This window comes from Chenopodium quinoa, unplaced genomic scaffold, assembly GCF_001683475.1.
Source record: "Chenopodium quinoa cultivar QQ74 unplaced genomic scaffold, ASM168347v1, whole genome shotgun sequence".
In the NCBI taxonomy this organism is placed as follows: Eukaryota; Viridiplantae; Streptophyta; class Magnoliopsida; order Caryophyllales; family Amaranthaceae; genus Chenopodium; species Chenopodium quinoa.
This window is the reverse complement of record NW_018742733.1, coordinates 453595-478775: the sequence shown is the minus strand read 5'-3', so window position 1 is coordinate 478775 and position 25181 is coordinate 453595. Positions and strand designations below refer to the sequence as shown.

Below are 25181 nucleotides of genomic sequence, written 5' to 3'. Positions count from 1 at the left end.
GGCTTTTTTTTTTAGTCTTTATTTTCTAAGCCTAACCCATAAACACAAAATCGTACTCCTAAATTCAAGACAAATCCATGTTTGTGCGCTTGCAAAGATAAAGTCTTCATAAAAGAAAGATTATATATAACTACCTCCGATTTATTTTAGTTGCAACTTTGGAATATTTTATATCTCACAAATAATACCCCAAAGTTGCAACTAAAAAAAATTGGAGGTAGTATATGAAGAATTTAACATTGTATGAGAAAAAAAAAACATATTCAGAACAAATAGAGTGCAAATCTTTCCTAAATTTCATAATTGCATTATAATCTCATTTCTTTCTCTTAAAAATCAAGAACACTTTTTCGAGGGAAAACAAGATTTCCTTCATCTTTTCCTCCCATGGCATCTTTCTATCATATCACCTAAAGCTATATGACTATATCCCATGGTAAGTGGTCGAAGTATATATGGCACTTTTCCTCAAAAAAAAAAAAAAAAAAAAAAGTATATATGGCACTTGGAGTAGCTAGGATTGAAGGAATATTTATGCTAACTTAAATTTACAAGATGAATTAGAACGATAATTATGGGAGAAATTCCCAGCCTCTAATGCTCCTACCTCTGTACAAAATTACTGAAGATGAAAAATACAGCATTCTCATAATACAATCCGACTGCTAGAAAATCGCTTAATAAGTGATACTCCTATCAACTGCCAGATCAATGACTGATTGGAAATTTCCTAAGTAACTGTTTCAGGTGTGAAATAAGTCCTTCAGGAAATTAACAAGCAAGTAAAAATTTAAAGGATAGATGAATGGCTTTAGGTTCTCTGCTTCATCAAATACACTCAAAAGGGCAGATTTCATTTGCCAATAGATAATGCATGATAACAGCAGACCTGGTATAGCATTGAATTGAATCATGGACCATTGATTGTATCATTCCTGCATATTTCTGTTAGGAGGAAGAAGAAGAGCAAGCCTACTTTTGTATCTGTCAATTCGTTGCGATCTTTCTTCTCTAAATCTGCAAAGAGGTGCAAAAGTTTGACAAAGTTAATCCATATTTTACCGGGATATCACCTAATACATTGAAGCACTGACAACTGGAAACTCCAACCACATTAGCTTGATGTATACCCACAAAAGCAAACAAAACAGAGAGGAGATTTTTCTACGGTATAGAGGAGATTAAAATTTAATTATCATTTTTTCACATTCCACTAGAAGTTTTTTTATTGAGATAGGAGGGCTAGAGTGGTTTTTCGTCGAATCTCACCAAGCTCGTTCTCGGAGGTCACTTTTCCTAAAATTCCCCCTCCTACGATAGGCCTTCTCCTTACCATTTTTTTCTTTAAAAATAAAATGAATTAAAAAACCACAAAAAATAAAATAAAAATAAAGTTTCTCATTAATTAGGTCACATAGCTGAAAAAACTGTTCAAATTTCTATTATACCTTAGGGGAATGAAAGTTATAATCAAGCCTATCTAGAAGGAAGACCAAATTGTTATAATTATGATGTAAAAATCAGTTCAAAAAAAATTACTACGTATAAACGGGAGTTAAAAATACTTTTTAAAACAGTGAAGCTATCTAGAATCTCTTCATGGTTGCAGTTGTGGTTTTTAATTGTTGATAAGGCTTCAACGTGGTGATTGTCTGGTTGAGAGGTTGTGCATTCCAAAAGGAGTTGGCTGTGGTTTGCGGCAGATAGGTGACTAGGATTTTGATGTTGAGTTACATTGTGAGGCGGTGGTGACCAATGTTTTAAGTGGTGGCGATGGTAGGCAGGAAGATGGTCGTGGCTGCCTGGCTGGTACATGTAGTCATGAAGCTGTGATGAGGTTGGAGGGGGGTGGAAAGTGGGGGTGGTTGGCAGGTACAACAGGGCGGTGGTTGGTGTTGTCACATTAATTATTAAGTTGGCTGGGGTAGTGGGGTTATTCTAGTTATTTGGATTTTAATTATGTCTGTTGAGGTGGTCGGGTTGTTTTTATCTTTTGGTTTATGAAAGGGATAATTTAGAAACAGGTATCTAAGATTTCAGAATGTTTCAGTGATGCAATTATTTTAAGACGTCCAATAACATTAAGTGTTGCAATAATCTACAAATCGAGAACGCATGTGATTCAGAGATGGCATTTGATGCAGAAAGTCAACTTGAGTTTTCAATCATGGCTAATAAATAAACCATTTAAGCCACACAGAATCACGAGGGATATTCGGATATACCTAGCTCGAATTCTTTTAGCTCGCTTAATATGCCTGGTTAGCAGCACTTCAGCACATGGAATCTCAACCTGCATGCAGAAAGAGGGAAGTGGGATGAACACAATTGAAAAATGTCACACCATGAGAATCTTCTTATCCACTTTGTTTTTAATAATATAATTAAGAAAGTTTTTTTAGAAAAATAAATAAAGAAAAGAAACTAAGGAAAGACGATAAACAGGCTCTAAACATAGAAGCCCCTCCCCTCATATTATAATTAAAAAAAATACACAAAACCACTACAGGTTGAGTAGCCTGGCCAAATCCACTTGTCTTTTATTCAATTCCCAATCAAAAAAGAGTAGCTCCAACGAGACCCATCCTCAAACCAAAATAATTGTTTTTTTGCATAATAATGGACTAGACACAGCCCAATGCCCAAAAGATTCACATCACAGAGTTAAGTCAGCTACTTAGGTCCTACACAGCTAGTAGACACCAGTCGGCCAACAGAGCACAGAGAAAGTAATCAACAACTCCAGACAGAAAAGAGGGAACCATCAAGCAATTTTAATACAACAACAATACCAAAGCTTAATTTCAATACAATGGGGTCAGTTGTATGAACAAAGATTTTACCTCTAGTGATCATCGACATAGATCCTCTCCTATTCCCCTTTAATTAAGTGCAATTGTCATAGAATAGGAATAACATTCAATAAAATAGAAAATGTAAGGAAATCGACAGATTGTTGTATTATTGATGCAAGTAAATAACCAGGGACTTAATACAACCAAGGCCTCAAAGTAGCTAATTGATCTACAAGGACGAAAGAAAGAATTACTGAATATATCAGATAATTCTCCCTTTTAACTGTCCTCTTTATATTAATACAACCAGTCCAATTTGTTGGCCTAATAGACCAACTTGGCCTGAGAAACACGCATATTTGACCCAACTTTGGCCCAATCCGACATATGATCAGCTCTAAACCAACTCCTATTATTCATTAAATCCTTCCAACTTCATGGGCAAGGCAATAACAGGATTCCTAACAACACCAATCTGCATTCCCCAAATGGTCATTCTGCTTATGTCTTCCACACGTTAACTGAATTGGAAGTCTATAGTAAGTAGGTTGATTTACTTAAACCAAATTTCTTCTGATCATATTTAACCCCTATATCCAAGACATATAAAGCCTCCTTACTCCCCACTTTCCTTTATGTTGCAACTCCACTTAATACATTGACTGATTGACTCACCTCGTCTCCTGTTCCTTCACATGGAAGCTTTCACCGTTGCTTACCATCCGATTAACAGAGCTAGAGAATTCCCTCAAACCCCAAATTTAAAAGTCACCAGTTCCACCATTTTCAATTCTCTCTCTTTCTTTTCCCCTTTATTCACACCTCCACACTACTAACACTAGCTATAAATGGATGGTCACCCCATAGTTATTTCCAAGTTCTCTGAATTATCTCAGCATTAAAACTCAAGGTGCCTACTAGAATATTCCAATTCTATTGAATATAAAAGAATGCTACAGTCATGTCAAAAACAGAAATGAATTAATTCTACACACTACAATACTAAATTATTTTGAGTAATCTAATGTTATTCAAGATCTATCATGGATACTCATACAATATCCAAATAATATGATTAATTCTTCAACAACATCCAAAACTCGTCATGAATGCTCTAAAGGCATCCAAAAATAGCTACTGATTAGCTTGCTAACTGAATTGCACTTACCAACATATAATGAATTATTAAGTTAAACCATCTTCAATCTTCCACAATCATAAAGTAGTTACTATCTTGCACAAAAGAAAACTGTAAAATAAAATATCAATATGACAGGTATTGGAAGATAGAATGCAAGAATACCCCTATGCAGGTTCAAACTTTATGATAATATTTAAGATAACAGATATGCAGTATAGTTATAATATGATAGTCCAAGAAGAACCAACCTCATCAACTTCTGATTCATATTCATCATCTCTATCCTTTCTCTTAGGCGAGGAAGATTCATACAGACGCAGAGGCACAGGCAAGGGCTTCGGAAGAGACATTGAAACATCACCATATTGTGGCTGCAAGTATTAAAACAATTTAGTAAATGGAGATGGAAAATATAGATGAACTATAAACAAGAAAACAGCATACAAAATCTTCAGTACTTCAAAATCCAACAAAATACTCCACAGCCAAGGATTGATAGAGATTATAACTACTAGCTATTTGGCATATCCTAATAACAACCTCCCCCAATTTAATCTCCAGGACTAAAATATGGTTTTGGTCAAACAAACAATTGCTTAGAGATATATAGATAAATGGGAATCAGTTGCATATGCTCTGCATAGATTAAAAAAGGTCCACAGATCAAACTCATTATACACTCATCACTCAATAATAAGAACAGTATAAATGAGTAATATGACCAACGTTTGCGTACTTGATTATCTTTTACGTATCCATTTCTCAACCAAGATCGACAGAGCGCATATAATGAAGCCTCATCTGAAATCCTGACCTGCAAAAAGTAGCCAAAACAGACTTAGTATAGAAATTTGATGGAAGATAAAAAAATGATTCGGTTTCAAGTTATAATTGCACAGGAAAATGTCCAGACCAAGATTTTCAGGAAATTAGAAAGTAGAGGCTGCGACATCAAGACAATTATCCCCATGACCCCCATTTGTACAGCAATAACAACAAAATTTGAGAAAATTTCTAAAAGAGTGCTAGCAGGATATAAAAAAAGAGAGGAAATACATATAATATATTTGAAAGAGCCTTAACAAAGGAAATAAATAGTTTGAAAAACACAAGTTTAGGCACAAAATTAAATAAGTATATAATATAAATTACATGAGTACACACATTAAGTCATGACATGCTCTCGACATGCATTTTCTCCCTCTACTCCACCCCACACAATGTCATATTGCCCTCAATTCCCAAAAAATTCATATCAGTATAAACCACCCCCTTCCAAGTTTTCTCAAGTCTTCCTCAACCCCTCACGATCCCATCATTTGCCACTCTTCAAGACTCCTTATTGGAACCTCGCTTGATCTCCATCTTACATGGCCAAACCACTTTAGACGGTTCTCCCTCATCTTGTTCTCAATAGATGTAACTTGTACCTTCTTCCTAATCATCTCGTTTCTCAATAAATCTTTTCTTGTATGGCCACACATCCAACACAACATACAAATCTCTTCCACATGTCCCACATTCATCCTATGAAAGTGACAATGCTTCACACCCCAACTTTCCGTACATTATACAATGCAAGCATGATTGTCATACGGTGAATTTACCCTTCAATGAGTTCAATCTGATATGCCGAAATCACATAAAAACCTTGTATCACTCTTCCACTTCAACCAACTTGCTTTGATTAATAAATCAAAGAAATCAAAACCTTGAACAATCCTCCCACCTAAGGTAAATTTGCCCCTAGCTCCCTAATTCTAACTCAGCTAAACTTTACATTTCAAATATACCATCTTACTTCTACTAGCCTTAAGCCTTAGGTTCCAAAGTTCGTCTCCACAATTCCAACTTACTTCCTACTCCTTCATTCATCTTATCAATCAACACAATATCATCGGCAAACATCATGCACCATGGTATATCATCTGTGAATTGAACTCGTCAATTTGTCCATGACTATGGAAAAAAGAAAAAGGCTAAGTGTAGAACCTTGATGTACTCCAATTGTAATAGCGAACTCTTTTGTCTTCTGTCTTCCCAACACTAGTCCGTACAATCTTGTTAAGTCCCTCACACGTGTCCTTAATGCAGAAATATAATCCTAAATATAATAGGACTAATAAAGTAATAATAACTATTCCTAGTTGCAAAAGACTATGCAAACTGATAAGCATCTTTTAATCTTAATGTATAGACTCAAACACCTAACTGCATAAGCTAAAATGCCAAGTGGATAAGTCAAACACAAGAAACATACGTAGTATAATAAAACAAAAACCTAAACACCTTCCCCAACCTGCATTAACTGAAAATAACTAACTTATTCCCACATGAAGAGTCAAAACAATTCTTTATTGTTCTGGGGCTGATTATCACATACACATCATTCATAAAAAGAAAAATATACCCAACCTTTCGATCTCTAAGAGTGACCAAAGTATCATCTTTGTCTTTGTCTCTGCATAAGTCAAAGCATTAATCATGGCTACCGGTCTACAACCTTAAAACTAAAGCTCACACGAGCAAAGAGCTAGGCCAGAAGAGATTCTCACATAGGATCTTTAGGAGCATCATTATGAGGAGCAGAGAAGGAAAATGAACCAGCCTGAACAAAGAAGCTTTCGATAAGAATTAAAAAAAAAAGAAAAAAAGAAAAAAAGAAAGAAAGTTAAAAAAAAACTACGAGTTAAATAGAAGCATTCAAATGCAATAATGCAAAGCACGTTAATCATAGAATACCAAGTAACAAAAGAGCACAAGTATGTAATTCTGCAAGGCACATCTACCATAAACGACCAAATAACCACCTCTCGGTTGGCAGAAACGCCGAGGCCCTGAGTATGGAAATTTTCAAAGCAACTTTATCATAAGCAACCAAGACAAAATTGTCCCATGATATGAAAAATAAGATGGAGAAAAAAAGAACAAATTAAAAAGTTTTGGTCAGTCCTCAATAAGCAATGCATAGTTTGTTACTTTCAAGTCTTATCTCAAGCACAACCTGAGACTATTGATGAGCAGTTGCAATGTAGCTTTACTTAGTAATAACTCAACCTACACTTCTATACTTGGGCCTACTAATTTTGAACATAGCATTGTACTCCCTCCATCCTAATTTAATAGATATATATATATATATGTATATATATATATATATATATATATATATATATGTATATATATATATATATGTATGTATATATATATATATATATATATGTATGTATATATATATATATATGTATATATATATATATATATATATATATGTATATATGTATATATGTATATATAATTGAATGAGTGGAGGGATTTTATAATTGAATGAGAGGGATTTTGAGACCCTAACTTTAGGTAATCGCAAGAGAGAAGTAATAAATTACTGGTAAGTCCATAAATTAGAGGAAATGGGACAAAGAAATTAGATTGGGTGTAAATGGAAAGTCTGATAATTAGATTGGGACTGAAAGAGCATAAAAGAACCTATTGAAACTCCTTCATTTTGCTCTAATACCCGAAAAATGTTCCATAATCTTACAAGTCATTTTGAGAGTGTTAGAATTTTCCTAGAATCTAATTATCTTTTTCAAATCCCTTACAACAACCTTCAAAATTTCATGCAAATATTTGTACAAATACCACATGGAAGGGAACCTAGATGTACTACTTTTGCAACTAAACCGACCCGTTCAAGATCATTAAATCACAATCTCAACGGGGCGAACGAGACAACTTAATTATGTAACACCCACAAACTTTAGCCAGGTAAGACACAAATCCCACCTAAATCAAAAGTGATGACTTCATAAAATCTAAAATACTAAGTAAAAAAGCAGCAACATTGATTCAATACTTCACTAAACATACCCTATATCTTAGCAATTAAGAAAATCCAACAAAGAAATACATAAAAAGGAACAGATTAAACCTTTGATTGAGCAATATTGTTCAAGGTAACGCCTTTAGCAGTAGCAGGGATTGGAACAGATGACATATGAACATCAGAAGGATGCAAATTAGGACTGCGAACAAACATTAAAGGATTATAAACACAATCCTGCAACAAATAGCAACCAATTTTGATTTAATTATCAAATTAGACTCGAAAATCAAATGTAAATCTTCTTGCAAAATTGATTCGATTACCATTTATCAACAGTTTATCAATTTATTTTAGAAGAACCCTAAATTACTAATAGTTAAATCATGATTATTTTATTTTTTTTAAAAAAAGAACATCTTACCTCAGAAGCTTCAACAATGGAGGAGAGAAAGCTGGGAAGCCAGTTCAATGTATACGCGCTTCTACGGAAGGGATTCTAAAGAATTTCCTCCTCCCGCTGTACTGAATAGAATTTAAATTATTTATTTATTTAATTCAAAATACCAAAAAAATAAATAAATAAAAAATAAAAAAAAAATTTGTCGAAATAGAAAAGTAAAGCAAGTATTTAAAAACGCATGGAATATTATTTGTGAATTTTTTTTTCAAGGTAAGAAAAAGGACATTGACCGTGCCTCAACTCTCACGGTTTATTTGGTCTAGTACACTGACCCATACACGATTACCTAACCAAATCTTGAAATTACTTGGCTCAATTCTTATACAGAGTATGATACAGACTATCCTCACTTGACTTAAACTAACTTGATAATTAAAGTTTTTATAATGATTATTTTTTTATAAATAAATTATGTATTTAATTAATAGAATAAAAAAATGACCCATAAAACTTAAATCAACTCGAATGATTCATACCGAAAATGACTTTTTCTAATTAACTTGATTGCCAACTCTTGTAGTGAATGAGTGTAAGATTTAGATGGATAAAGTAAGAGAAAGTGGATGAAAAAAGCGTAAATACATTTTACGAGGATATGACCAAAAATTAAAAAAGAAACACAGGAGTATATTATTAGAGCATCTCTGATGATTGTAATCAGAGGCTTGATTGCAAATTTTAGAATTATCTAGTCAACTATTAGCTTGATGATTATGAGAAACTAGCTTGGAAAACAAGAAAACATAATAGTCAAATCATTTATAAGTGATCATGATCCATTTAGATAGCAATCAAGTAGCTATCTATTGAGATACAAACTTAACTACTAATGAAATTATAGCTTCAAATTTTTTGTAAAACAAGAAACCTACTTTAACAATCAATTAACTTGTTATTAAAGATTTTATAACATATAGTTAAAGATAATCATCACTTATACATCTCCCACACTATCTAAATTCAAATAATACACTTTCTTACTTCGATTTATTTTAAGTGCACCATCTTCTAAATTGACTTTTATTATTTAAGTGCATCACTTCTAAACCGGTTATTTTTAATTTTACCTTATTCAACTCACCTTCTTAGAAACTCAATATAAAAGCAAACTGATACACTTAAAAAAGAACAATGTGTTTTTTCATGTAGTTGATCACATTATGTGTCCAATTGATACACACCAAAATATTGACTGTGCAACCTCAGACCGACCGAGTAACCTTTAACCAAATAATCCCGGCCACATATAAAGGATAAAGTAATTCAAAATAAAAGGAACACTTTAATAGACTACTCTAAGCAAACAAATAATAATAACATAATAATCATCAATCAAAACTCACCCTCAATAATGCATTGGTTCATTGGTTGTAATATTATAATATAGACAAGAAAAAAGCGAAACTTAAAATGAAAGACACAAAATGATGGGGACAACACCCCACTTTTCCCCCCAGTTATTAGGCCATACCATTATATCAGACTATACCATATGTTATATCAGTCCACTTTTCTTCCCTAGGGACGCGTATAACTTGCTCTATCCATCTTCTCTGTGTTCCCGCCGCCAGCTTTCCCTTTTTTTTTTTTTTTTTGTATTCTTCTCTCTTTCATCTCTGTTTCCAGCTTGGATATTACAGTATTACAAAATTATTACCATAATAATATTTCTCAATTTGTTTGTTCAACTGAAATTCTTTCCATTCTACTTTTTGTGTTTTACATTACAAGCAAACTCAACATCTTCTTAAGAAAGGAAGAAAATTAGAAAAAGTGAAGTAAAGGGTAGTAGTATATTGTAGAGTTAAGTTTGAACAAAGAAAGAAACAAAGAAAAATGGTGAAGAACAACAAGAAGCTACAACAACAACAATCTTACATTGCTGTTTCTTCTGAAATCATAAATTCTCTCTCTTCTTCTTCTTTACAATCTCTTCTTGTAACCCATCATCAACCCCAGATTAAAAGATGTTCAAATAAGCCAAAGAAATGGGTAAAAAACCCAATGTTTTTGCTGATTTTTACTATCGTCTTGTTGGGGTTTCTGGGTATGGTTACGCTTTACTTCCTCAATCTCCCGAATGCGTGTAACCAGCATCAGTTGCGAGACGAGGAAGTTGTAGAGTTTAAAAGTAAAATGACAATATTGCCAAATATGGTCGATTCGAGTGAAGATTTCTGGAATCAGACGAATGGGTTCGGACTCGGGTATCGGCCGTGTTTGGAGTTCAGCCAAGAGTATAGACAGACGAGTGAGGAGATAGCCAAGGATAGGACTAATTATTTGATGGTGGTTGTTAGTGGTGGGATGAATCAGCAGAGGAATCAGATTGTTGATGCTGTTGTTATTGCTAGAATTCTTGGAGCTGCTCTTGTTGTTCCTGTTTTTCAAGTAAATGTTATATGGGGAGATGAAAGGTAATTTGTTTTGTACTCGTTGCTCGTATTGTATTGTGTCGTGTTTTCTGGGGTTTATTATTTTAGGGTTGCAGTTGTTTTTATCAATGTTTGTTGGTTTGTTTGATGATTGTTCAGTGAGTTTTCGGATATTTTCGATTTGGAACACTTCAAAAGGGTGCTTGCTGATGATGTAAAGATAGTTTCGTCTCTACCATCAACGTTGTTGAGGATTAAACCAGTTGAAGAGAGTCAAACTCCCTTTCATGCCACTCCTCATTGGATCCGCCATCACTACCTTGGAAAGGTAACATTACTAATATAGTAATATTACTTATTGATACTCAGCAAATTTCAATTGGAATTCTTTTAGTTGATGTTATTGTATATGAATTTAACTATTTAAGCATTACTCGAGTACGCGGCTTTTACATGTGACATGTTTTTGTACTATACACGAGTATGTTTCAACACTTGAATGTATAATTAGTAGTTTTGAATGAGATTATTTGTGCTGCTTGGATAAGGTTGAAATTTTAGCATTGTAAGGAATTTAAATATGGTATCTTTCCCCCCTTCGACTCGATATTACAAATTCTGTTAATTTAGATGTGAGTGAGTGGTGCTCATCTCTGATGAGTTTGCTCAAAGTGAAGGAATGGGGTGACTTATTTTGGGTTATTGCGCGGGGTAAGGCGAAATAGATGGGTTTTTGAGAATCAGAAAAGGGGAGTGGAAGAGGTTATTCACAAGGCCATTGACCTTATCAGGGAGTATGCTTTAGTTATGGAAGCGAGCAGTACTTGTGTGGTGAGCAAACAAAGCATAAGACTACCTGCGAAGCCCCAGTACCAGGCTTGCTGAAATTGGCTTGCTGAAAATCCACTCCGATTTTGCTTCTATCAGTGGCTCAATTTCTGGAGTTGGAGGGATCGTGAGGGACTCAACGGGTGATATAGTTGTTTCGGTGTGATTGAAAATTCATGGTAGGCTTCCTGTAGATGTAGGGGAAGCGTCAGCTTTGCGTTTTGTGTTGTCTATTGCCATCGAAGCTGGCTTTCGCAGGTTTGTCTTGGAGACTGACAATTTGAAGCTTTTCCACCATTTGAAGAAAGGTCTTGTTTTGCCTACTCCCTTTGGTCATGTGGTTAGGCCGTTAGGGACATTATCCTTCTAGCTAACTCTTGTAATCATGTTTCTTTTTCTTCTGTTAAAAAGGGTGGAAATATAGTTGCTCATGACTTAGCTCAACTAAGTAGTAGTTCCAATGAGACATGAGACTAGTGTGGCTTGAGGAGTATCCTCAAGAAATTTGTAGTACTGTTTTGGCAGATTGGAGTCTTTAGCTCCATAATAATATGAGTTTGCATCCCGTCAAAAAAATAAAATAGAAATGGATGCCTAGACATTTAGCTACTGCTCTATTAACATCAATAAGATCAAATTAAAATTGTAATGAAATTGACAGAAAATTCAATCACATTTGCCTGGTTTGATTAGTTATTATAGCTCTTCCAATGCTAAACTAAGTTGCAGCAATCATCTGGAGCCTTTAGTAGTTTGTGAGCTAAAAATCATTGTCTCAGTGATACTAGTAGCCAGTAGTAGACTAGTAGCTACAACAAATTTTCTACTGGCAGCCTGGCATACATCGAAGTTTTAGTAATTTGTAATTTGCATCAGATGAGTCACGTGAATCATTATTTCCAAGAAAGTCTTGTATCTAATAGTAGGTGTTATTCTGTTTGTTTTCCTTGCAGCTGAAAAAGTATAACGTTTTGTTGCTGCGTGGTCTGGACTCCAGGCTCTCTAAGGATCTCCCATCTGATCTTCAGAAGCTCCGTTGTAAGGTATCATATATGTCTTACCATGATAATCTGTTACTGTATTACTTGCAGTGAATTTTTTTCTTACCAAATTTCTTTTGCTTGCAAAGGTTGCATTTCAGGCACTCAAGTTTGCTCCTCACATTATACAATTTGGTAACAAAATTGCTGAGAGGATGAGCAGTAAAGGCCCTTATGTTGCTCTTCATCTGCGAATGGAAAAGGATGTGTGGATAAGAACTGGATGTTCACCTGGCTTGAGCCCAGAGTACGATGACATGATAAACAATGAGAGAAAGCGTCGCCCTAAGCTTCTTACTGGCAAGTCCAACATGACCTCCCATGACAGAAAGCTTGCAGGACTTTGCCCCTTAAATGCCTTTGAGGTTGCTCGGTAAGGAATTATTTGACATTACTTTGTACTTAGATCCGTTTTTGGCATGGATGTTTTGTCTCTTACGCTTAATTCTATTATTATGCTTTCAGATTGCTCAAAGCTCTTGGTGCTCCAAAAAGTGCTAGAATATACTGGGCTGGAGGACAACCACTTGGTGGCCAAGATGCCTTGCTTCCTCTCATTAAAGAATTCCCTTACTTTTACAACAAAGAAGATCTTGCACTGCCTGGTGAACTGGAACCGTTTGCAAACAGAGCCTCGTTCATGGCTGCCATCGACTATATAGTCTGTGAGAAGAGTGATGTGTTCATGGCATCTCATGGTGGAAACATGGGACATGCTCTCCAGGTACCTTCATCAACAAATTTCAGTTTTTTTTTTTTTTTTTTTTTAATTTTTTATTTTATAATATGGAATTGACATGAACACTTCGGAATTTATTGTCACATGATAGATGTCTCCTTGGCATTTTGTCTATACCACTCCATTTCACTGTAGATGACCTTGATGTCTATGGAAATCTTAATATTGTACATAATTAATCTATTTCCACCTTAGGAAATGTAACAGTCTTAACAGAAGACTTGCCTAATTGTTGTATACCTTCACTTTTCATCTTAAGAAATGTAACAATTTCTTTTTGGGCATTTGATAATGTTACAATCAAACATAAACAAAAGGTTCAGAAGATGAGAAACTCTTGCTAAACCGAAATGCAATCATAAACGGCAATCTGTGGCTTGGATCAGTTTCTGACTATTCGGATTTTTTTTTTTTATACAGGGACAGAGGGCTTATGCAGGACACAAGAAGCATATAACTCCCAATAAGAGACACATGCTGCCCTACTTCATGAATTCTTCTCTGCCTGAAACCGAGTTTAACAAAATCGTGAAGGAACTCCACCACGACTCTTTAGAGCAGCCAGATTTAAGGACAGACAAGCCAGGAAGAGATGTTACCAAGTATCCTATCCCAGAGTGCATGTGCAATACTTCTTCAAACAGTCATTCCTCTTCTTGAAAACTCACACTTAATTCGTTTCCTCATCACGTATACTTGTCAACTCTTAGGAATGGGACATGGAATAATCGCTCGAAGAGAGCTAAGCCAAGGCAAATGTTACAGCAAGTATAACCGGATGATATTCATACTAACAGAATCAGTCTTACACCCTAAAAGCGCAATCTTTGGTGCACTTCAGTGCAAGGTTATTCCTTTATTCTTTCCATTCTTTTATAGATTTTGTTTAGCTTATACACCCAGTAACTTTGTAAATTTTTTTGTTTTATCACATCCTATACTTGTATATATGTACAGATAGCAACACAATCAAGATTACACGTTTATTTATTTCCTTTTCGATGTAGAACATGCGATATTGTAATGCAAGAATCAATATCAATATTATTATACAAAAGTTGTATGTAGTAGTAGATGATTACTGCAGCATAATTCTTCAAGTATTATTCAGCTCAAACTTTACAGCACAAAAAATAATGGAATTCAATAATAGATACAGTAGTTAGGTGTTCTTATCTTTATTATTGTCCACAATTTACAATTGTTTAGAAGTATGTAGTCTAAGAGAAAGTCAATAATGAAATAATGATGAATGTCTATTATATAGAAGTAGGTGAGAACAGAATTAGAACATGGCATGTTCAATTTTCATTTCAAGTTGATTTATATACCGGTAGATGGGTCACTCGTTTAACAAAAATTAATGACCTCTAGTTTTAGGATAAGTCCGAGTCGAACTTACATAAACCAATTGGTTAAGGGTTTGTTCACTTTAACTTAATTTCAGTATAGTTCAATTTAGCTCAAATCAGTTCAGTTCAGTTCAGTTCAGTTCAATTCAATTTAGCTCAAATCAGTACAGTTCAATTCAGTTCAGCTCTTAATGTCATTTTCTCATAAAATATTCATTTCAATTATATTCAGTCCAGTTCAATTCAGCTCCACATCAGTTCAGTTCAATTTAGTTCAACTCCTAATGTCCTTTTCTCATAAAATATTCATTTCAGCCATATTCAATTCAGTTCAGCTACAAATCAGTTCAGTTCAGTTTAGCTCCAATCATTTTAGTTCAACTCAGTTCAGTAAATGTGAACATGCCCTAAATTAATTATATAGACTTCTTTAAATACATATAAATCCTCACTAATATGCGCTAATAAGACATCTTAATTAAGACTCCTGCTAAACAACAAGTATTTGTGCAAGCATATTAACACAAAAACATTTGTGCAAATCCTCCAAATCTAGCTTGGCCAAGCATGAAATCAATTAGGCAAGCTAGCATCACAACTCTTCATAAAGTCATCTCCTCTTATCCATTGGTTTCCAAATGTATTTTTTTTTTCTTCTTACCACTATAAAAATAACAAAAAATTATCCATTGGTTCAATAAACGTCAATAAGTGTCCAATAATTCAAATACCGAGTATAAAGTTATAAATTATAGTAACTCTCTATGAAATTGAGACAAATATGCCTTGTGGCAAAATTCAAATCATTGACAAATTAAAAATGTTCACCCTTTATCCCTTAGTAATTACCCCATTCTTCTTTTAATATCATCTTTTAAGGTTACCTCATTTAACAACTTATTCTAAAAAATATCACATTTAGGGCATGTTCTCTTACGTTGAAATTCAGTTCATTTCAATTAAGTTCAGTTCAGCTCAGTTCAGTTCAGTTCAGCTCCTAATTTCCTTCTCTTATAAAATATTCATTTCAGTTCAGTTCAGTTCAGTTCAGTCAGCTCAATTCAATTCAGTTCAGTTTAGTTCAGCTGAGTTCAGTCAATGAGAACAGGCCCTTAACCTCCACATTTTTCTCTTTCATCAATTTCTTTCAACCAAATTCACTTAGTACAAAGTAAAGAGTAAGTTTCCTAGAAAAAAAAATACAAAGTTAGACCTTGTTCCTTTACCTTAAAAAAATTATATTAAGTAAAAATAATTTCAATTCAGTAAAAATAAACTGAGTTCAGTAAAAAGTAATTTTAGTTCAGTAAAAATAAGTTCAGCTAAGTAAAATTCAGTAATTATAAAGAAGAAATATAATAGAAAATCAATAGAAGTAGGGCATGTTCTCATTGACTGAACTCAGCTGAACTGAGCTGAAATGAACTGAACTGAACTGAACTGAACTGAACTGAACTGAATTGAATTTCAACGTAAGAGAACAGACCCGTGATTTCACTTCAATTAAAAAAAAATAATTCAAAATCAGTAAAAATAATTTAAATGCGACAAAAATAATTTCAGTTTAGTAAAAATGATTTTAGCTAAGTAAAAATAATTTAACTTCAACAAAAGTAATTCTAGTTTAGTAAAAATAATTTCACTTCAACAAAAATAAGATAAAGTAAAACTAAATTGAAATAAATATTAGGAGTATATGATAGAAGAAAATTAAAAACTGAATTTTGTCTCAAATAAAAAAATTAAAACTGAATTAAACTAAACTGAACTGAACTAAAAAAAATAAATATTATAAGATACTACGAAGTACTTCGTACTCTATATGTCGTAAGTTGTTTAACTCACTCCTCCTCTTTGGCCTTGACAACATTACAACAAGAGCAAATCCTTTGTTGAGAGATGATGATGTTGGGTTTGTCAGGTGCACCATTTTCTTATCCCCTGAAATTCTACAGACCCAATAAAGCCATAACCTCAAATTCTTCAGAATTTTCTCTCTCCTCCGCTGTTACTCCTCGTTATCATCTTAACAGCCCATTTGTTCCCGAGGTATGTCTCACAATTCCCCACCTTTGTTTCTTTCTGATGAACTCATGCAATTTTTTTTCAAAGGGTTCAAATTTATCTAGTTTGCCCAGAAAATGCAATAATTATTTTGGGTTTTGGATGAATTAAACAAATTTTGGTACTATATGTGTAGTTTTTGTACTATTGATGAAGCTTCAAGTAAGGAAATAATTTATTATTGTTGCATTTTGTTATTTGTTATTTGTTATTTGTTATTTGTTATTGTATAATATGGTGAAGAAATTAAACTTTGCTGAATTTATGAGTTTATGTGATTTCAATGGAATGAATGGATTGACTCAAGTAACCAAGTACCCCAAATTGGTGTTTAGCATTTTTCAATGGTTTTATTTGCAGTCTTGAAATCAGGAATTTAGTATCATGTCGGATTTAACTTGGCATTTTTATGTGGGAGGGATGTCGAGTTTATAACGGTTATGACTTGAGAAGTTGAGAATGTATGTCCGCTAATAACTGGGACATTTGGAAGAGTTAAGGAAAATGGGGGATGTTTTTGGGAAGTTTGGTACACAGACATATATTGTACCCACTCTTTTATACAAGGTAGGAATTCGAATGACTAAACTTGGGACTTTGCCTTGCTTGGACTTTGTTTCAATAAAATGTTAAATTGTATGGCCCTAGGAAGGATTTAGCTACAACTTTAGGGGGTGTTTAGTTCGCAAAACAGTATGGGTTTGGAATTGGGAATCAAACTAGGATGGTATGGGTTTGAAACGTGATTCTTAATACCATGTGTTTGGTTTTGTTCGAGAATGAACATTTGTCTTTTGTTTGATACCTGAAAGTATGGTATAAGCCATACTCACCTCCCCTCTTGGGTTTTGAAACTCTATACCCTGTGGGTTTTAGATATAGGTTTTTATCGATTCTAAATCCATACTTCATTCCCAAATTATGTGAACCGAACACCCCTTAGGGGATTTGTCTCTTTTTTTTTTTTTACCTTAACACTCTAGCCTTTGGATCTAAATGTTGGCATTTGTTCTAGTTTTGTTTTTTGAGTTTGTTAATACTAGTATATAATTTTGTTACTAGTTATCATTTCCCTAATTTTAAGAATTATCCATGACAAAGGTGTGGTAACTTTATAGTGAAGTTTTATTAAGTGTGTTAAACTGTTAATAAAACCATAAGTTTAATAAACCTCATTAAAACCTTTCCATGACATACACCTACTATTATTAACAACAACGGTTTTAATAACCATGAGAAAGTTTTGCGTCAGGGCTTAGTTTGCTGACAAAGGTTTATTAAAACCATGACAAAGGTTTTAATAACCATGACAAAGTTTTGCATCAGGGCTTAGTTTGCTGACAAAGGTTTATTAAAACCATGACAAAGGTTTTAATAACCATGACAAAGTTTTGCATCAGGGCTTAGTTTGCTGACAAAGGTTTATTAAAACCATGACAAAGGTGTGGTAATTTTTATTAAAACTTCAAAAGTTGTCCATGACAAAGGTTTTAATAAAACTAGCTGACCATTATATGTGAAGCATAAAGTGGGTTGTCATCCTAAGTCCTGTAGTTTAACTGTTTCTATTTCCTGCTTCAGTGTTTATACATAACTGAATAATATTTGTATCTCAATCCTTGCTGTAATTTAAGTTATAAAAAGTTTATAAATGCTCATTATTAAATAGATGAGCTGAGCTTGAATAAGTTTAAGAGCTTGTTCAATTAATGAGCTTGAACACAAACAAAGTTACACTCTTTCAAATTAGTTCATGAACAACTTGTTTAATTAAGTTTGTGAAACTAATTTATCTGTGGTCATGAACAAGTTCATTCATAATCACTATAAAACCCTTAAGTAAAAGTTCACTTGTTGCCTTGATTATAACTAATCATCGAACATTATTCTATGATTTTAACTTAAATTATTTGTCTATATATTGAGATCTTCAAATGTTGAAAGCACAAATCTTTATATTCCATCTGAAAACCTGTTTATGAGAAAAGCTCGTGTATTAATGGAAACATGTTTATGAATTCAGCATGATTAATAAACAAGTAGTTCACAAACACTAGAACCTTACCAACAAGCCGAGAACAGATTATAAGCTCGGTTAAAAGCGTGGGCATGTGCTTGAGCTTGCCTAAATGAACATGTCCATGGACAAGGCAGAAGCTGTTATTCGAGCCCTGTCTGTCCCGATGGATACTGGGGTCAGCTCAGTTACAACCCTATGTAAAGGCTTATGCAAATCCCTTTTTTTTTTTCTTTTTTCTTTTGTGACTAGTAATAATGACGTTTAATCCTCTTTTGATGTCAATAATCCAGGTTGATTATGCAGTGGCTTCATTACACTCAGAGTTCAGGGACATCGACAATTTGGTAGCACACAATACTTCACGTGTTCTAAAGGCCTTTCAGAATGCTCGAGTTGGATCTCATGTGAGTGGATCTGGAAACTCTATATACTGTATAGGATAGTGTTTAAAGGCTTCTTTGTTAGATACTTAGATGGAGGTAATTGAGCTTGTTAGGTATGTATTGTCTAGAGTCCTCTAGACAGCATGTTGGCAAAGTAAGTCTACCTTATTGGGCATGCACTTGGATCTTTGCATCTGTCTGATTGCACCTGAAATGTTATCAGTCAATATAATTGTACAGGTCTCACTATCTTGTCAAAAGACAAAGGTGAAGTATGAACGAATTCGACTATTGTTCCAAATTTAGGATTAGTTCAGAGGTAGGCATTAAAATTATTCATTTTAACTTTTGGATAAATTTTTATGTTTACAGCTACAAGGCTACCAAGCAAAAATATTTCATATTTTTTTCTTTCTTGGGTAACTGAGGCAGGAATGACATTTGATGTTGTCAGGAAGGATTTATGTTATATTGCTATGAAGTTATTGATCTGTGTTGATTTTTTCCATTAGTCCAACTATGTGCCTCCTTTGTTGCCCTGCCATTTAATTTTGCAGTGTTAAATATGCAGTTTTCTTTTTCTTATAAGATAATACGTATCAATGATCTCAAGATTCCTCAACAGAGATCTCTGATCCACTTTGTGTAGTTTTTTGCTGGATGCACTGGTTATGGCCATGACGAAGCTGGAGGACGTGAGGGTTTAGACCAAGCATTTGCCGATATATTTGGTGCTGAGTCTGCTATTGTCCGTTCACATGTAATTTGTTCCCCCGTTTTCTCTCTGCAGTCTTTGCTTTTTGTTCCTATTGCTATGTCTCATTGTTCACTTCAGTTTTTTTCAGGCACCCATGCTATTACTTGTGCCTTGTTTGCTATGTTGAGGCCAGGTGACGAGGTTAGTTATTTTTCCGGTATACTTCTACTTGGACATTTGTTACCTAACTGCTCTACCTGCACTAGATTATTGAGATCTTTACTTTGTTTTCTCTAAGGTTTTAGCTATTTCTTTTCTAGAACTGTGTCTTGTAGACTTATTAGTTTTCCAGCTTCTGGCAGTTGCTGGTGCTCCATACGACACTTTGGAGGAAGTCATTGGAAAGCGTGACTGTGATGGGATTGGATCTCTAAAAGATTTTGGAATCAAATATCGAGAACTTGCAGTAATCTGTCTTTGCATTTCTTTGCTCTTTTCTTTAGTTTAGTTTTATCATATTTTCTCCTCCCAATAATGGGAATTGAAGCATTCAGGTGACAAGCTGCAGAACACTTATGGCTTAGATGCTATTTCAGCTTGCTGAGGATGGTGGACTTGACTGGGATGGATTGATAAGTGCTGTCACTCCTCAAACAAGGTGTGCACTCATACAAAGATCATGTGGTTATTCATGGCGTTGCAGTTTAAGTGTCAATGAGATAGGGAGAGCAATAAAAATGATAAAGGTAATTCTGAGGCACTAATATTATTAAACTACTTCCTTATCCTCAGCTAGTTTTATTAAAAGTTGGACTACAAGTAATTGTAAAATGATAAAGGATCGTAGTTATCGTGCTGTAAAAAATTCAATATAATCTTACTTTATACTCCAGTAATTGTAACCTTGATGCTCTAAAGTTGGCCTAATTTTAAAATAAAGATGAATATTTCAAGTACCATGTCTTTGATTGTTTGTTTATGAAGCTTTTCCTAAATCTTCTCTCTCTAAATTTTCTGAACATTTCTTCTGTTAACTGATCTTAGATGAGTATTTTATTATCTTATATCTTGTGTTTATAGTTTGTACTTGATATATCTCTCTGCAAAGAAGTTTATTTAAAAATCCCATCTGCTAAAGTTGATAAAACATGCAGGTGCAGAATCCAAACTGTTTGGTCATGGTGGATAACTGCTATGGTGAATTTGTGAATGCAATTGAACCCCCAATGGTGGTATGTTTCTAACTTTATTTGTAATATTAGTGCACTGGAGAAGGAACAAGAACTAATTAGTTATTGACAGGGTGCAGATTTAATTGCTGGAAGTTTGATAAAAAATCCAGGAGGGACTATTTCACCATGTGGAGGTTATGTTGCTGGGAAAGAAAAGTGGGTGAAAGCAGCAGCGGCTCGCTTGTCTGCTCCAGGACTTGGAATTGATTGTGGCTCAACTCCTGGTGATATCATGCGGACTTTCTATCAGGGATTGTACCTTGCACCTCAGATGGTTGGGGAAGCCATCAAGGTATTGTATGCTAGACTCGACCCCACTTTTGGGATTAAGGCTTTGATTGATTGATTAGAAGTCTGATAATTATCTTCTTAGTTTATTCAGTAACTACATCCCTGGAACAATTCTGTAATTATATTTTTTGAACAGGGTTCATTATTAATTGCTGAGGTTATGTCTTTGAAAGGGTTCAAAGTTCAGCCACGTCCCCGAGTTCCAAGGAATGACACAGTGCAGGTCAATTAAAACTTAGCTTCATAATATTATTAGTTGGATAATGGATGCTGTTTATACATTTTGTAATAAATTATCTTTACTGTGATGTTTAAATCATGTTGTGCTGGTAAATTTACTTCTTTATTATTTTGTCTGTAGCAATATATATGTGGCATTTCTTTGACAAGATGATGAATCTAATTGGAAAATCTATTAGACTATACCAACATTGGTGTATATAAGTTGACGTTACTGTGATGTTTCACCTGTGTTATGCTGGACAAAATTTCTTCTTTATTATGTTGTAGTCTGGATCATTATCGGCATCATTATGACAGTTGCCTACTAGGCTCTGCTGCTTTAGTTCTAGACTTTTGCCTTAATGTCCTTGTGAGATGGTATTTTTTGTTGCCTACATAATTAGCTAGCTAGTTCAACTATTTGCGACTTACTTGAAGCCAATTGAGTGTCTTTTCTGTGAAGGTATTTCTGTGGGTAGTTATTTTTTACGTAAAAGGAATCTCAAGGTAGTGTTTTTCTGTGATTTTGCACCATAGAGGCTAGAGCAGCTACAAAACACTTATTTTTCTGAGATAATAGTTGATATTATTTCACACTTTTTTTTTGAAGTAAAAGGATGAAATCTGATTATATTAGTCATATTAATTCAGGCTGTCGAGCTAGGGAATCGAGAACGCCTTATTGCTTTTTGTGAGGCGGTGCAGAGAAGCTCCCTTGTTAGCTCGTTTACAAAACCAGTGCCTGGAGCAACTGCTGGATATGCGTCAGAGGTGTGGTTAACTATACCCTTTTATTATTACATTGTGCGTGATGCGTAATTTGTTTGGACAAAAAGCCATTTCATGATGGCTTGCTTGCTGAAAAATTCCTGGGAACAATCCAACTAATAATATTACGAAGCTAAGTTTTAATCATAATTTGTGTGATGCGTAATTTGTTTGGATAAAAAGCCGTTTCGCAAGTGCTAGATTTGATTGAATTGTTTTATATATTTAAAGTCTGATTTTTTTGTTCTTTGTGAATCAGCTCAGTGAATGCTCACACACACACACACACACACACACACAGAGAGATCTTCTAGTTCTTAGTGAATCATTGAATTCTCTCTCTCTGTCTTTCTCTGGAGACCGTTGGGGTGTTGTATGGGGTTTTATAACAAGATGATCAAATTCTAATGGTTTGGTACAACTTTTATATATTGCATATCTCATAGCAGGTTAATACAGAATATGTATTGAACATTTCTATGCTTTCCTTCCTCAATTCAGACTAACATGAGCTCAAGCTTGGTCTTTAATCAAGATGATTGTTTTGAATTTTATGTCTGCTTGTTACATTCATTAGAATAAGTTTATATTGCTTTGTATGTTTCAACGTGGCCTAGTGTGTTGCTAAGAATCAATCTAAGAGGAGGGGCACTTTAGGTAGTAGGCTTGTAGCATAATCATACAATTTTTATTAAGGAATAAGATAGTTATTAAATCAGGGTAAAAACTTTATATGTAGAGAATATTAGAGAGAGGAAAGCATTTGGAGTATTAAGGAGAGTTTTCTGTTGATTGTTTTACACTTTTGTTGAGAAAAGACCTCTCCATTGCTTGAAAGAGTTGGAAATATCTTCTATTATTGTTGTATTTTCTAGATATTGGTAGTTTACGCTTCATCTTTTTCCATTAATCTCCATATGCCATTCCTTATTTCTTTCAGCTACTAAGTTGATTCTTAACATCGTTACACTCCTGCATTTTATCACCTGGCAAAAAAAAAGGTGAGACAATGCTAGGCAAGGAGGTTCAGCTATTATGATTTATGAGTAGACTTTCAGCATCTCATAGGGAGGGTATCTGTCATTTTTTTGATGATGTAGTTATTGTGGCTCACTTGTTTGTTGTATTACATCTTAGCGTTCTTGCTACCACAATCTGTAGGAACTAGATAAAGTTTTACTTTTACTTTTGGAATTTGGAAATATCCTCTTACTTGTTTCACCTTCACAAATTTTTGTTAATTTTGTTTTTCCCTAAAAAGGACCTTTTGTTCTGAGCTTCTGACTAGTTTATCTACTGGTAATGTTGTGTGCATCTACACCTACAAGAAGTGCAGTTATTTCCTGACCCTGAAATCTGCCATATAGGGTATTATTGTAGTTAGTGTCTAGGAAATACATCCAATTTTACCATTTCAAAATGTGACTGTCCCTCTCTGAGCTCTGACTCTCCAAGGCTTCCTCGTCTCCCGTAACATGAAAATGAGGGTGAGAGTCAAATGAATTATTGTCTCAAGTTATTGAATTATGCATGTTCTTTCCTACAAGATCAAGAACCGACTAGGCGCTCATTTGATTTTGTGTTTGAACTATCTCTTATTCTCATCTGATTAACCGGAAATGCTTGCTAATTGCCACTAATTCTTTTTAGAAAAATATAAATAAAATAAAATAAAATGGAATCGCTTGCTTCAGAAATGAATTGATTATAAGGTCTATGATGATTCAGGTGATCTTTGCTGATGGAACCTTCATTGATGGTAGTACCAGTGAGCTGTCATGTGATGGACCACTGAGGGAGCCGTTTGCCGTATTCTGTCAGGTCTTTACTTATAATCCAACTTTTGGATCCATCTCACATCGCTTGTTTTTCTTATTGCAACAGTGAACAAAATTATGCAGTTCTCTATTCATATGGGGTGTTTGAAGTCATGTTAAATTAAATTGGGATGCCTGAATTTGATGCAGGGTGGTACTCACTGGACTCAGTGGGGATTGGTTTTGGGAGAGGTTCTTAAATCCATGAGTTAGAGCAGAGAAGGCGTTAGCATTTTTCTTCCAGAAGTATTATTCTTGTAGCCGAGGTAAAGAGAATCCTGGTGGCACTTTAAATCTGTAGCACTAGCTAAAGGGTTTATATTGACACCCGTGTATCATGGACAGTTTTGTCAACATTTAAGTACATGGATCTTCATACAACTGATACAAGTGCAATATAGTACAAGGAAGAACTACTCTTGCAGTGAGAATGGGAAAAAGCGACAACCTAATTTTGTTAATTGTTTGAAGCAAATGATGTGTGATTTGTGAAAGGCTCTTACAGCTTCCCTTGCCTTGGTTAAGGAAAAAAGGCTGATGCTGCCTCAAGACTGACTGCTTCTATCTTAAGTTAGTATATTTATCAGTTAATAATAATAATTTTCATATATTTTGCTCATTCAGGAAGAAAGAGTTCTTTTCTTATCTTGATATCATCCGTTTAATTAGGAGGCAAATGCATCTCCTAGACCTACCATACGGTCCATAACTTGTTACCCTGGAAACTCTAGTAACTTGTTTGAGTTCTCTAGCATGATTTCCGTCTGCTCACAACAAACCTTTGTAAAATATCCCTGGATTTTGAAATGAAATTAAATAATGTGTTCAAATTCATATGTTGTGATTATGTGGGTTGTTATGCTAACCATCATTGTGTTCATGATGCAAAACGCTCTGCTCTTCCGCTTCATATATATGTGCTTGAGTTCTAATATGGAGGTTAGCATTGTTTGGTTCTCTTTTGCTGCAGGAAACCTTAAATCAAGTCTTTGCTTTGTTCAGGGGCCAAAGAAATGATGCAGTCATGCCTAAATGTCTGAACAACTTTGATGTAAACAGTTGATCTTCAACGAATCAAAAACCAGCTTCTTTTGACTTGATTCTCATTAAACACTGATCATATATTTTTTG

The 25181-nt window shown here is 34.3% G+C and overlaps 3 protein-coding genes across 8 annotated transcripts; 2 read left to right on the top strand and 1 right to left on the bottom strand.

The window, feature by feature from the left end:
- Window positions 1-273: 273 nt before the first annotated feature.
- Window positions 274-8304, bottom strand: LOC110723702. 3 transcript variants are annotated; one of them, XM_021903049.1, is made up of 8 exons: window positions 8184-8304; window positions 7868-7996; window positions 6492-6544; window positions 6352-6397; window positions 4673-4750; window positions 4185-4307; window positions 2226-2293; window positions 274-1017 (listed from the first exon to the last, which is right to left on the bottom strand). In XM_021903049.1, the coding sequence occupies exons 2-8, from the start codon at window positions 7973-7975 to the stop codon at window positions 930-932; spliced, it is 564 nt and encodes a 187-aa protein (XP_021758741.1). In that variant the 5' UTR covers window positions 7976-7996; window positions 8184-8304; the 3' UTR covers window positions 274-929. The 3 variants fall into 3 exon arrangements, with proteins under 3 accessions (XP_021758741.1, XP_021758742.1, XP_021758743.1); XM_021903050.1 differs by having other exon boundaries at window positions 7868-7961; window positions 8184-8298; XM_021903051.1 differs by lacking the exons at window positions 6352-6397; window positions 6492-6544.
- A 1434-nt stretch (window positions 8305-9738) lies between these two features.
- Window positions 9739-14307, top strand: LOC110723700 (uncharacterized protein At1g04910-like). Its single transcript, XM_021903048.1, has 6 exons — window positions 9739-10639; window positions 10757-10925; window positions 12379-12468; window positions 12555-12838; window positions 12931-13189; window positions 13625-14307. The coding sequence occupies exons 1-6, from the start codon at window positions 10059-10061 to the stop codon at window positions 13862-13864; spliced, it is 1623 nt and encodes a 540-aa protein (XP_021758740.1). The 5' UTR covers window positions 9739-10058; the 3' UTR covers window positions 13865-14307.
- Window positions 14308-16291: 1984 nt separating this feature from the next.
- LOC110723699 (uncharacterized protein YnbB-like) lies at window positions 16292-25115 on the top strand. Of its 4 annotated transcripts, none has more exons than XR_002511748.1 (12): window positions 16292-16605; window positions 18931-19044; window positions 19673-19921; window positions 20073-20186; window positions 20317-20466; window positions 20875-20952; window positions 21023-21244; window positions 21380-21466; window positions 22117-22236; window positions 23962-24054; window positions 24201-24620; window positions 25021-25115. XR_002511748.1 is itself a non-coding variant. In XM_021903047.1 (12 exons), the coding sequence occupies exons 1-12, from the start codon at window positions 16456-16458 to the stop codon at window positions 24261-24263; spliced, it is 1365 nt and encodes a 454-aa protein (XP_021758739.1). In that variant the 5' UTR covers window positions 16292-16455; the 3' UTR covers window positions 24264-24673. The 4 variants fall into 4 exon arrangements, 2 of the variants coding, with proteins under 2 accessions (XP_021758739.1, XP_021758738.1); XR_002511749.1 differs by lacking the exon at window positions 25021-25115 and having other exon boundaries at window positions 24201-24316; window positions 24396-24673; XM_021903047.1 differs by lacking the exon at window positions 25021-25115 and having other exon boundaries at window positions 19673-19783; window positions 19859-19921; window positions 24201-24673.
- The last annotated feature ends 66 nt before the right edge of the window (window positions 25116-25181 follow it).